This window comes from Canis lupus, chromosome 7, assembly GCF_003254725.2.
Source record: "Canis lupus dingo isolate Sandy chromosome 7, ASM325472v2, whole genome shotgun sequence".
NCBI classification, from domain to species: domain Eukaryota; kingdom Metazoa; phylum Chordata; class Mammalia; order Carnivora; family Canidae; genus Canis; species Canis lupus.
Genome location: NC_064249.1, coordinates 30,987,413 through 31,000,819, shown reverse-complemented (window position 1 = coordinate 31,000,819; position 13,407 = coordinate 30,987,413). Strand labels below are relative to the sequence as shown.

Below are 13,407 nucleotides of genomic sequence, written 5' to 3'. Positions count from 1 at the left end.
GAAATAACCCTGTATTGTTGTAAGTCACTGAGATTTTACATTGTTACCATGACATAATTTGGCTTAAATTGATTAATACAAAAGACATTTACCTTTCATTATTTAAAAAAAAAAAAAAAAAAAAAAAAAGGAAGGGCGTGCCTATGTGGCTCAGTCAGTTGAACATCCAGCTCTTGATTTTGGCTCAGGTCATGATCTCAGGGACCTGGGATCCAACCCCATGTTTACCTCTACACTCGGTAGGGGATCAGATTGAGGATCCTCTCCCTCTCCCTCCTGCCCCTCTCCCTTCTCTCTCTTTCTCTCTAAAATAAATAAATACACATTTTTTAAAAGGAAGGATTTTTTTTTTAAGATGAGATAATGGTAAACCCATCTTGCAATATATCCTGGCCCTTTCCCACACATGGCAAAGGCAGGTTATATCCATACACTAACAAGAGAACTCAAGTACAAGGATAAGCACATGGCTAAAAATCAATACACATGGTAGAAGCCAAAATTTTTAAAGGGAGACCCTCCCAACTCTATAGCCAAATGAACTACAGGAATCATTTTTTAATTTTGGTAAGTCAGTTGCTGTAGAAATGAAAGCCAAAAGGTCCTCAGGGTCAAAGGTTTATGACTATGATACTTGCTGTTAACATAGATTTAACACTGCTGTATTTTTACTAGGATTGTTGTTTTAGAAGTGATCCAGTTACAAAGTCCCACTGTTTTCCTGTGGTCTGCCTCTTATCCTAATTTTCTTACTTTTAGTGTGTGATTTTGTAAAATTCTGGGGTTTGGGGAAATGCGCATACAGTGTCATATCTGAAATGTCTATTATAGTAGGTAACAATTCCCATATACAAATTTAAAACAAACAAAAACCCTGTAACTCTTTCTCCATCCCTGCTTGTTCCCCATTTAGTCATCCTGTACATATGCACGGGGTCAGGAGGAAATGTGGCCAAGTAGAAAGAGCATGGTCTTCAGAATCAGACAAGACTGAGTCTAATCCTTATCCTGATACCTACTAACTCTGTTAACTCTGGTGATGCTATATCCCTGAGCCTCAGCTTCCTCATCTGTAATGGAGAGGGTAGAAAGGCCTTTCTGGAAATCATCCAGAAGAGAAGGGAGGTGGGTGGAAGGATGGGTTAATTGGGTGATAGGCATTAAGGAGGGCACCTGCTATGATGAGCCCTGGGTGTTATACACAACTGATAAATTATTGACCACTGCATCTGAAATTAATGATGTGTTATATGTTGGCTAATTGAATTTAAATAAAAAAGAAAGAAAAGAGCCAATCTCTGTGAGCAAACTCAAGAGCCAATAGCAAGTATCCCCAAGGAGGTCCTACCCATAGGACGGCACTTCCAATAGGACTAGGCACCGCTCCTTCAGATACTTGGGGCCCTGAATCAGAACCTCCAGGGATGGGGCAAGGCTGGTGAATCCTTCACAATCCCCCCAGATGACATGATGCCTGGTGATACACACTGCTATAGAGAGAATGGTTCCTTGAAGATAGCTAGCTTCCCTTATTCTGATTCCATGTTCACCAAGCAGCTGAGGGCATGGTTTTCATGGGGTGAGAATGCTTGGGGTACGTATACAGAAAGTCTGGTCGGCTTAACAGCTGCAAATAGCAAAGTGACATTCTGTGTTTATTAAACTTGCTAAAACTTACTGTGCCTTAGCTTCCTCAACTGTAAAATGGTAATAATATCACCTCTCAGAGTTGCTGTGAGGATTATGAGAGCTATATGGAAGGTGCTCGGAATGGTGGCTGGCCCAGAGCAAGTACTAGCTGAGTGTTCACTATTAGTATTGTACATCAGGCTCTGTGAGGCTGGTTAATGTCACTCTGCCTTTGAAAGCCAGTGCTGTGTGGGTGCAAACCAAAGCAACTTAACAAGTCCCTGAAGTGTGGCTGATTTACCAAGGTTAATATTACTTTGAAGGGACCTTTCTGGGCAGCCAGAGTCCCTTCTTAGGTGATAATATGCGTGACTCATCTTGTCATGTGCCTTAATATTTGCAACTGTACGTAAAGATTGTATGAAAAACTGGTTCAAATGCCTAACAAATGTCTAGCACACAGCCTTCCCTCAAACAATGATGCCCTTCGTCTCTCTTCTCAAGCACCATAAATCTTTGAACTGTCACCTGGAAACCACGCATTGGGAAGGGAATGCCTGACACCTTAAGGAGACTGTAATAGCTAATTTTGGCTGTAAGAGAACCTGCAACCATCTAATTCCCACTGTTTCTGGTTTGAAATAAATTCAGCAGGAGACTGTGGCCTTACCAGCTGATAATGTGATTTGAGACTCAAGTAAGAGAACCCCCACATTGGAGTATGGACCTTTCAGCACCATACCTTTTCCACTTGTTTGTTGTTCCACTTGAAAACAATCACTTGTTTTCCTTCAAGATGCAGCCCAAACATCACATTCTCCTTGGAACTTCCTTGAACTCTCTCAGGGTCTCCACTGTGTTCCTGCATCTTCTCCATCTCACATAATCATGTGCCTGTTACCTCCATTAGACTTTAGCTCCTCCTGAGTTATAATGTCTTGGTGACCTTTATATATCCTGCAGCCAGAACAATGCTTGGTACATAATAGGTGCTCACAAAAGATTTGTCATTAAATTAATGCAATAGGTCCTGATTTAAGGCTACTGAATTAATGCAATGGGTCCTAATTTCCCTCATTTTCTTACACAAGCCTGGAACGAAGGCATGTGAACCTTCAGAGCCTTTCCAGACCAGAGAGATAAGCCAGCCAAAACTAGGGGACATGGCCACCTCCCCTTCCATAGCTTTATCAAGAACATGCTTGTAGAGACTTGCACCAGGGGGACTGGAAGGCACCTCAAAGTATCTAAAGGACCAGGAGATGACCTTAAGCAAGATACATTGACTCTAAACATTATTTATTCAATAGACATTTATCAAGTGTCAACACATGCCATGAATGAGATTCAGTTCCCACTCTTGCAAATCGTATAGGCCTAGGCAGAAACAGACCATGGTAATGAGAGTACTGTGTAACAAGTGCTGGGACAGGAGGGAGCACAAGGTGCCATGGGAAGGGACACGGAAGAGACAACTTTGAACATATGGCAGGAGAGACAATGTCACAGGTGAGAACCAACTGTGGACCACACTGCTTTGAGGAAGGAGAGCCACCTGTTCTGACAGCTGCAACAAAAGGATTGCTTCCTCCTCTCTCAGGAGGAGCTCCACTTGGGGTATAAATGGCAAGAGCATCTCCACCATTTTCCCTGGACTATCCCTCCACTACCAGGTTGGGTTCTGTCCTGTTCCTAGCAACCACTGGAAGCAGTGCCACTGGCAATGGGACTCACAGGTTCTGACCTTGTACTCCGATCTCTCAGCCTGTCACCTTGCCGCGCCTCTCCTAGGAAGCAGAAGAGCTGTGCAATAAGCAGACACAAACCCACAAGACACGAGCTTTGCCTTAGTGTGAACAAACCCCACATTAAAAAAGAAATAAGAATTTCTACTAACAATTTTATTATTACTGATAGCATTTTGAATGAAGCAACGAATTTAACAAAATGTGTAAAAAATATATATTTTTTAAAATCTCAAATGGATGATAGATTTATAGAATTGGTTTTCCGATCAGAAAAGACAATGATGTTTATTTAATAGGAAACTACCTTTGGGCGTGACTAGCCACAGGACCCTGAGCCCTAGGCTGGGACGCTGCCTGTGCTCCGACAGCGGGGAGACAGGCCAGGCCAGCGGGGAGCTGCGGCAGGGCAGCGTGACTGTCAACGAGCAGAGCAGAGCTGGCACAGGGCAGGACCAGGCTGGCAAGGTCAGGGTTGGGTGTCAGGAAGCAGGGGTGGGCATGCCGGTTACTCTTGAGAGGAGTCATCATGATGTGAGAATGTGGGACCAGCTGAAAGAGGCTCCTGTGTGTGTACAACTGTGTGTTCACTTGTATCAGCACGTAATTCATTCACTAAACCAGTAAAGAGGTTTGTGCGGGAGTTGTTAGTCTACAAACATATCAGAGAGACCAGGGAGGAGAAGACTCAACTTATCAAAATAGGTACCTAGGGGATCCCTGGGTGGCTAGGTGGTTTAGCACCTGCCTTTGGCCCAGGATGTGATCCTGGAGTCCTGGGATCGAGTCCCGCATCGGGGTCCTGGGATGGAGCCTGCTCCTCCCTCTGCCTGTGTCTCTGCCTCTCTATCTCTTGTCTATCATGGGTAAATAATTAAATCTTAAAAAAAAAAAAAAAAAAGGTACCTAGATTCAGCTGGAGTAAGTGCTCACTGGAAGGGCTGGGGCAGGGGGCAGTGAAGCCCAGGCTCTGGCCCAAGGAGCCTAGGCATATGCTAATGCTCAGATAACTGCTGTGTGGCCCTGAGGAGTGACAAGCTTGTTCCCATGTGTAGGGGAGATCAGGGTCCAGTTATAGGAATCACTGGGATTTGAGACAGGCCTATCGGGAAAAGTGGAGATGGAAACTGCATGGGCATCCCAGCCAGAGACAGGAAGTAAAGAGCCCCGGAGGAGATGTGCAGTGGAGTGGGAGGTGGCCCTTGTGAAGAGTTTCTGGAGTGTGCAGGAAAGCTGTGGGAGATGAGCTGCAAAGAGAACTGGAGGCCAACGTGGTTCCTGAAGCAGGAGTTTTCACTCAGGTTGGCTAAATAACAGGGAGTCCTTCTCAGGCTCATTTATTCAACAAATATGTACTGTATGCAGATGCTCCCCAGGGTGCTGTGCACACAGGGCAGCTGAGCAGTTCCTGCTCTCCCAAGGGGGTGCTGCTTCTGCAGATTTCAGACCACTCACAACCAGGAGTACGCAGGCTCCATCCTATGCCTCTGGGAGCCTCCCAGCTGCAGAGGAAGCTGAGGCTGTGGCCTGGTCCAGGCTGAGGGCCTGGCCGTGAGCTAGGCAGGGGAGTAGGAAGGGATCACTTCGTGGGTGAGGGCACTTGGCAGTCAGTCACAAGATCCCCTTAGCCAAGTCCTCCAGCAGATGACATAGGGAAGAAACATCCCATCAGTGACTGGAATGGAGGGCTGGAAAAATGGGGCAAGGAGAGGGGAGGCAGAGGCAGAGAAATGACACCAATCTCCCCCCCACCTCAGCCTGCAGCATGCTCCAGTCACCGGTCAGCGTGGCCATAGGACTCCCGCCCAGTGCTCCTCTCATCTTCTTGCCTGTAGTCATCCTCCTCTTCCGGCTCTGTTGGAGGCTCTCTCACCTGCTCTGAAGGCTTCTGGTAGGCCACCTGACTCCTGAGAGCAGGGAGGACAGAGGGGAAGGGTTGCTCTCACTCCAGCTGGGGGAGCTGGGCCTAGCACTCCTTATGGGAAGAGGAGACATTGGACCTGCCATCCCTACCCATCCAGATGCGAAGGGACACTAGGCTGACGAGCTAGCTCAGAGTAGACAGGTAGATGGCACAGACTGGCTCTGCTCATGAGCTCAGGGTGTGAGAGGAACAGGCTGGCTCACTAGGTAAGGAGGGGCGAGCCCGTGGAGGTGGCTCTACCCGACGCTGCCCCTGAGCAGGCCACAGGAAGCCTGGGAACTGCGGGCCTTGGAATCAAGTGCCAGGACTGCAACGCCACTTGCAGGGAAGCTGTCCCCAGTGGTGGCATGAGTGGAAAAGGCCATGAGGAGCTGTGATACTTCCTCCCACTCTGCTCAGCTCCTTGCCAACAAGCTGCCCACAAACACTCACAGCTTGGTGTCCTCAGCCTCATCCTTCCCCCGGCAGCAGCAGCAGTAGACAATGATGCCAAGGATGATGATGGCAGCGGCCAGGCCCCCCGCGATGCCCGCATACAACGCCACATTCATGGAGGCTGCAAGAGACAGAGCAGAGCAGCTGTACCTCCCGAGTGCTGACAGGAGCCCAGGCATCTGGGGAGGCTGAGCCAAGGTGGGGGGTGCCTCTGGGCAGGCTCAGTCTTCCTCCCAGCCCAGGGAGTGCTGCCAGCTTCTAGTAACACTCTGTGAAGGGCATGACCTGGTAGGAAGGCAATCAGGTAGGTCTAGAGACTACTCTTCAGGATGGAGGTGTACACAAAGATACACAGGCCAATAGATTTGTGTCTCAACACTCTCTGGGCCACCCAGGTCCCTAAAAGCCCTCAGCTGTCAGCCATGCCAATTCCTACTCTAGCTTGTCCTTGAGCTGGTGGAGGTGACCCACACCAAAAGATAAAGTCCAGACTCTGGCAACTGACTCTGGGTACTTCTCTCAGGCCCGCTGAGTGGTGCTAAAGGCCGGCAGGACCGAGCAAGTCTCCAGCAGTCAGTCTGAGGCTCTACTTCCGAGAACCAAGGGAACTGGACTGACCTCTAGGCAAGGGAGCATGGAACAGGAGCATTTGGCTGAGGTCGCCCCAGCTACCCTGCCAGCCGGTGCCCCTAAGGAGGCTCCCCAATTCACCTCCACAGGGTCCCTCTCAGCTGCCTCTTTGGACCCCAAGCTACTGATCTTTTGGCCATTGTCCAACCCACCCCCCCAACTCCTCACCCTCCCTCCCACCCCCAAACCACTCTTACGAGGTCTGACAGCCACAGTGATGTTACAGGACTCCATCCCCACCTCATTGCTGGATGTACAGATGTAATAACCCGACATGTCTGTGGAGATGTTCTTCAGAGACAAGGTCTGGCCTGTGACTGGGAAGGAAGAACAATCAGGGTGAGGAGCCCAAGCACCATAGTTCAGTAGAGACACCTAGGAATTCAGATTTCTAGGCAGATGCAAGCACTGCCACTGAACTTGTCTGAGCCTCCTCTGTAATATGGAGAGAATATCGACCTCTGGGCCTTCCAGAACAACTGCAGGCAGGATACACAATTCTAAAGTGTTTAGAATTCAGTCAGGCCCCCTAGGTTTGAAGCCTGGTTCTGCCACTGATTAATTTTGTGACCTTGGCCCAGGAACTTAGCCTCATGGAACCTTAGCTTCTTTATTTATAAATAGCAATAGTCCATGTGAGGCACAGTAATAGTGAGTATAAAATGAGGTATTGATCAATACAAGCCCACATCAGAACACTTGATGTATATTAAGTGCTCAGGAATAATAAAATACATTATATACCACACAAAATGCTTTATAACTAGAAGATATGGTTATAACCACTTTTATGATCTTCAGAAACTGAATCCTTGAGCTTGGACTTATGGAAGAAGTCTTTGAGAAACCAAGAATGGCCCAATAGTCCTCATGAGAAACCTTCCTGCTAAATATGTGATCCTATGAATCTCTTCACCTTGAAATGGAAAGCTTTATGCTTAGACACATTTATATGCCCTGTCTTCAAAGATGCTTTGTCCTAACTGCTATTTTGAGTGGAGAGTTAGAGACCTGTTCCTCTGCTTTGCAGCAGTTAGCCTTGTAAGATTCTGCTGCCATCAAGTGGCTGCATTTCCTCCAGAAGAGATGTTTGGCCTGGCAAGTAAGATCCAGTCATGCACTGCTCAGACATTTTAGAGGTGGTTCATAATCTTCAATAACAAGTCCAGGCTTTCTCTAACTGACTTATTTCACTCACTATTATACCCTCTAGCTTCATATTGTTGCAAATGGCAAGATTTTCATTCTTTTTTTTATGTCTGAATAATATTTTGTATATGCATACCACTTCTTTATCCATTCATCAGTGGATGGACACTTGGGCTGCTTCCATATCTTGACTATTGTAAATAATGCTGCTATAAACATAGAGCTACATGTATCCCTTTGAATTTTTGTTTTTGTATTCTTTGGGTAAATAGTAATGTGATGACTGGATCATAGTGTAGTTTGTTTTTTGTTTTTTTTTTTTTTAACTTAAATTCAATTAGGATCGTAGTGTAGTTCTCTTTTTAACTTTTTGAGGAACCTCCATACTGTTTTCCACCTATGTAGAATTTAAGAAACAAAACAAATGAGCCAAGGGAAAAAGACAGAGACAAATCATCAAACTCAACACCCAAAGAACAAATAATCCAATCAATAAATGGGCAGAAGACATGAACAGATATTTCTCCAAAGAAGACATACAAATAAATGGCCAACAGACACATAAAAGAAGTGCTCAACATCACTCATCACCAGGGAAATACAAATCAAAACCACAATGAGATACCACCTCACACCAGTCAGAATGGCTAAAATTAACAAGTCAGGAAATGACGGATGTTGATGAGGATGTGGAGAAAGGAGAGCCCTCATACACTGTTGGTGGCAATGCAAAGTGGTATAGCCACTCTGGAAAACAGTATGGAGGTTCCTCAAAAAGTTGAAAATATAGCTACCCTATGACCCAGGAATTGCACTAGTGGATATTTACCTTCAAAGATACAAATGCAGTGATCCAAGGGGGCACCTGCACCCCAATGTTTATAGCAGCAATGTCCATAATTGCCAAACTATAGAAAAAGCCCAGACTTCCACCTATAGATGAATGGATAAGGACGCCTGGGTGGCTCAGTGGTTGAGCATTTGCCTTAATGCTCAGGGCGTGATCCTGGGATCCCAGGATAGAGTCCCATATCGGGCTCCCCAAGGGGAGCCTGCTTCTCCCTCTGTCTGTGTCTCTGTCTCTGTGTCTCTCATGAATAAATAAATTTTTAAAAATCTTTAAAATCAGATGAATGGATAAAGAAGATGTATACACACACACACACACACACAATGGAATACTACTTAGCCATCAAAAAATGAAATCTTGTCTCTTGCAATGATGTGGATGGAACTAGAGGATATTAAAATTTCTTTTTTTTTATTATTATTTTTTTTATTTATGATAGTCACAGAGAGAGAGAGGCAGAGACACAGGCAGAGGGAGAAGCAGGCTCCATGCACCAGGAGCCCGATGTGGGATTCGATCCTGGGTCTCCAGGATCGCGCCCTGGGCCAAAGGCAGGCGCCAAACCGCTGCGCCACCCAGGGATCCCCTGGAACTAGAGGATATTATGCTAAGTGAAATAAGTCAGTCATAGAAAGACAATTATATGATCTCATTCATCTGTGGAATTTAAGAAATAAAACAGAGGATAAGAGATGGAGAGAAGAAAAAATAAAACATGGTGAAATCAGAGAGGGAGACAAACCATAAGAGAGTCTTAACTATGGGGGACAAACTGAAGGTCACTGGAAGGGAAAGGGGTGGGGGTTGGGGTAACTGTGTGATGAACACTAAGGAGCGCATGTGATGTAATGAGCACTGGGTGTTATATATAACTGATGAATCACTGACCTCTACCTCTGAAACCAGTAATACATTATATGTTAATTAATTGAATTTAAGTAAAATTTTAAAATGCAAAAAATAAGAGAGACAAATAAAGAAACAGACTCTTAATTATAGTGAACAAATTGATGGTAAGAGTGGAGGTGGGTGGGGGGATGGGTGAAATAGGTGATTGGGATTAAGGAGTACACTTGTGATGTGCACTGGGTGATGCATGGAAGTGTTGCATCACTATATTGTACACCTGAAACTAATATTACATTGTATGTTAACTAACTGGAATTAAAATTAAAACATAAATACACACACGCAAGTCCAAGCTTCTTAATACGATCACAGGGTTACATATCTGGTCCTGTAATCACCTCAGCTTTACCTCTTGCCAGTTCCCCTGGTGTGCACAGCCTCCCCCAGCCCCACCTCCACATTCTTGCAAGATTGTATCTTGGTGTGGATTTTCCTTGTCTGGATGTGCTACTTGGTATACTTCCTCAAATGTCCTATGATTTTCGTCAGCAATCTCGTATGGGAAGTGGAACAAAATCTCCAATGTCACAGAGGTAATTTAAAGCTTAGACAACTTAAGGTACTTGCCGAACATCACAAAATTAAGAAATGACAAAGTGTAACAAAAATCCTGTTTTAGGTCTAGAGCTCTCAAGAGCAGTTGACAATTTTCTTTTTAAAAAAAAGGTATTATAAAAATGATGTACATTCATTATAAGAATTGTACATGACATGAAGCTATTATTTCAATTCAGTTCAGACCAGAAAACCTTTAGATGCTTGATCGAATTAGCACTAAACAAGATGAAGACAGTGTTTGTCTTGGCATGAGGGCTAATAGACATGAAACCAGGATGGTCACAGGGTGGTTAGAGTTCAAAATGGAAATGCTATTTGCGTTTATAGCAAAGGAGTTTAATCTCATCTGAAGGTTCAGGGAAAACTGGTATAAAGAACAGAGAATAAAATAAAATCATCCGTAATTTCACCAGCTAGAAATAACAGCTGGTGATTTGGGTTATTTTCTTCCAATCTTTTGCTATGTACTTTCTTCAGATTCTTCCCTTGAAACCCACAGCTGTATTTTCTGGGTGCTCATTCTATATAAAGTGCTACTTCTTCCATCCTAGAATTTCATATGTCATTGTTTTCTGCAATATTGCTTACATGTGACATTAATATGCTGTGCTAAAAAAGTGATCCAAGGCCAAAGCAAATTTCAAAATCATTAAAAGAGGGTTAAATATGTTTTTTAACAAGAGAACTCTTAGAGCTTCTAATTTGCTAGTGTGGACTGGGTGTTCCTAAATGAGGACTATAGTATTAATGGTCTTTCTTTTCTTTCAATTTTTTTTTAAAGTTAGTTAACGTATAGTATATTATTAGTTTCAGGGGTAGGATTGAGTGACTCATCAGTTGCATATACCATCCAGTAGCTCATTACATGAAGCGCCCTCCTTAATATCCATCACCCAATTACCCCGTCCCCCACCCGCCTCCCCTCCAGCAACACTGTTTGTTTCCTATAGTTAAGAGTCTCTTATGGTTTGTCTCCCTCTCTGATTTCACTTTGATTTATTTTTACCTCTCTTCCCTTATGATCCTCTGTTTTGTTTCTTAAATTCCACAGATGAGTGAGATCATATGATAATTGTCTTTCTATGATTGACTTATTTCACTTAACATAATATCCTCTAGTTCCATTCACATTGCTCCAAAAGGCAAGATTTCATTTTTTGATGGCTAAGTAGTGTACATTGTGTGTACATATGTGTGTATATATATCGATATTTCTAGATATATCTTCTTTATCCATTCATCTGTTGGTAGACATCTGGGCTCTTCCCATAGTTTGGCTATTGTGGACATTGCTGCTATAAACAATGGGGTGCAGGTGCCCCTTTGGATCACTACATTTGTATCTTTGAAGGTTAATACCCAGGAGTGCAATTCCTGGGTTGTAGGTAGCTCTATTTTCAACTTTTTTGAGGAACCTGCATACTGTTTTCCAGAGTGGCTATACCACTTTGCATTGCCACCAACAGTGTATGAGGGCTCTCCTTTCTCCACATCCTCACCAACATCTGTCATTTCCTGACTTGATAATTTTAGCCATTCTGACTGGTGTGAGGTGGTATCTCATTGTGGTTTTGATTTGTATTTCTTTGGTGATGAGTGACTGTTGAAGAGACTGTCTTTTTTTCATTGTATATTCTTTCTTGCTTTGCTCAAGATTAGTTGACCATAGAGTTGAAGGTTCATTTCTGAGTTCTCTCTTCTGTTCCACTGATGTATGTGTTGCTTTTGTGCCCATAACCATACTGTCCTGATGATTAGCTTTGTAATACAGCTTGAAGTCCAGAATTGTGATGTCTCCGTTCTGGTTTTCTTTTTCAACATTCCTTTGGCTATTTGGGGTCTTTTCTGGTTCCATACAAATTTTAGGATTGTTTGTTCCAGCTCTGTGAAAAATGCTGGTGGTATTTTGATAGCAATTGCATTGAATGTGTAGATTGCTTTGGGTAGCATAGACATTTCATCAATATTTGTTCTTCCAGTCATGAATATGGAATGTTTTTCCATTTCTTTGTGTCTTCCTCAGTTTCTTTCATAAGTGTTCTATAGTATTCAGAGTACAGATCTTTTACCTCTTTGATTAAGTTATTCCTAGGTATCTTATGGTTTTTCATGCAATTGTAAACATGATCAATACCCTGATTTCTCTTTCTGCTACTTCATTGTTACTGTATAGAAATGCAACAAATTTGATGTTGATGAATTCCTATATCAGTTCTAGCAATTTTCTGGTGGAGTCTTTCAGATTTTCTACATAGAATGTCATGTCATCTACAAAGACTGAAAGCTTGATTTCTTCTTTGACAATTTGGATGCTTTTTATTTCTTTTGTTGTCTGATTGCTGAGGCTAGGACTTCTAGTAAGTACTATGTTGAACAAAAGTAGCGAGAGCAGACATCCTGGTATGTTTGTGACCTTAGGGGGAAAACTCAGTTTTTTCCATGAAGGATGATACTTGCTGTGGGTTTTTCACATATGGCTTTATGATGTTGAGGTATGTTTCCTCTATCCCTGCACTAAAGAGAGTTTGGATCCTATTGGCTAGTACCGGTGAGAATTTTGCACCCATGTTCATCAAGGATATTGGTCTGTAATTCTCCTTTTTGGTGAGTTCTTTGGTTTGGAGATCAAGGTAATGGCCTCATAGGATCAGTTTGGAAATTTTCCTTCCATTTCTATTTTTTGAAATGGTTTCAGAAGAATAGGTATTAATTCTTCTTTATTGTTTGGTAGAATTTGCTTGGGAAGCCATCTGGCCCTAGACTCTTGTTTCTTGAGAGATTTATTATTATTATTATTATTCGAGAGAGAGAGAGAGAGAGAGAGGCAGAGACACAGGCAGAGGAAGAAGCAGGCTCCACGCAGGGAGCCTGATGTGGGACTCGATCCCAGGACTCCAGGATCACGCCCTGGGCCGAAGGCAGGCACTAAACAACTGAGCCACCCAGGAATCCTTGTTGAGAGATTTTGATAACATCTTCAATTTCTTTGCTGGTTATGGCTCAGTTCAGGCTTTCTATGTCTTCTTTCAGTTTTGGTAGTTTATGTTTCTAAGAATGTATTCATTTCTTCCACATTGCCTAATTTGTTGGCATATAATTGTTCATAATATTCTCTTATATTTCTTCAGTGCTGGTTATGATCTCTCCTCTTTCATTTATGATTTTATTTATTTGGGCCCATTCTGTTTTCTTTTTGGTAAGTCTGGCTAGGAGTTTATCAATCTTGTTAATTCCTTCAATGAACCAGCTCCTAGTTTTGTTGATCCATTCTAATGCTTTTTAAAAATTTCTATCTCATTGATTTCTGCTCTAATCTTTATTATTTCTTTTCTCCTGCTGAACTTAGGCTTTATTTGGTGTTTTTTTTTCCCCAGCCCCCTTAGGTGTAAGGTTAGATTGTATATTTGAGCCTTTTATTGTTTCTTGACAGAGACCTGTACTGCTATATACTTCCCTCTTAGGACCACTTTTGCTGTATCCCAAAGGTTTTGAACTATTGGCGTTTTCATTTTCATGTGATTCCATGTATTTTAAATTTGTTCTTTATTTTCCTGGTCGACCCATTCATTCTTCAGCAG

The 13,407-nt window shown here is 43.3% G+C and overlaps 1 protein-coding gene and 1 long non-coding RNA gene across 2 annotated transcripts in view; one reads left to right on the top strand and one right to left on the bottom strand.

The window, feature by feature from the left end:
- Window positions 1-13,407, top strand: part of LOC112648699 (uncharacterized) — a 44,113-nt gene that overhangs the window by 15,447 nt on the left and 15,259 nt on the right. Inside the window, exon 2 of the long non-coding RNA XR_004817643.2 lies at window positions 5,132-5,265. This is a non-coding gene — a long non-coding RNA (uncharacterized LOC112648699). The remainder of the gene's footprint in view (window positions 1-5,131; window positions 5,266-13,407) is intronic.
- GPA33 (glycoprotein A33) overlaps window positions 3,510-13,407 on the bottom strand; it is a 47,071-nt gene continuing 37,173 nt past the window's right edge. Inside the window, exons 5-7 of the mRNA XM_025430486.2 lie at window positions 6,561-6,680; window positions 5,731-5,854; window positions 3,510-5,281 (exon numbers count right to left, since the gene is read on the bottom strand). Of these exons, the coding sequence (XP_025286271.1) occupies window positions 5,149-5,281; window positions 5,731-5,854; window positions 6,561-6,680 (377 nt within the window). The 3' untranslated portion in view covers window positions 3,510-5,148. The remainder of the gene's footprint in view (window positions 5,282-5,730; window positions 5,855-6,560; window positions 6,681-13,407) is intronic.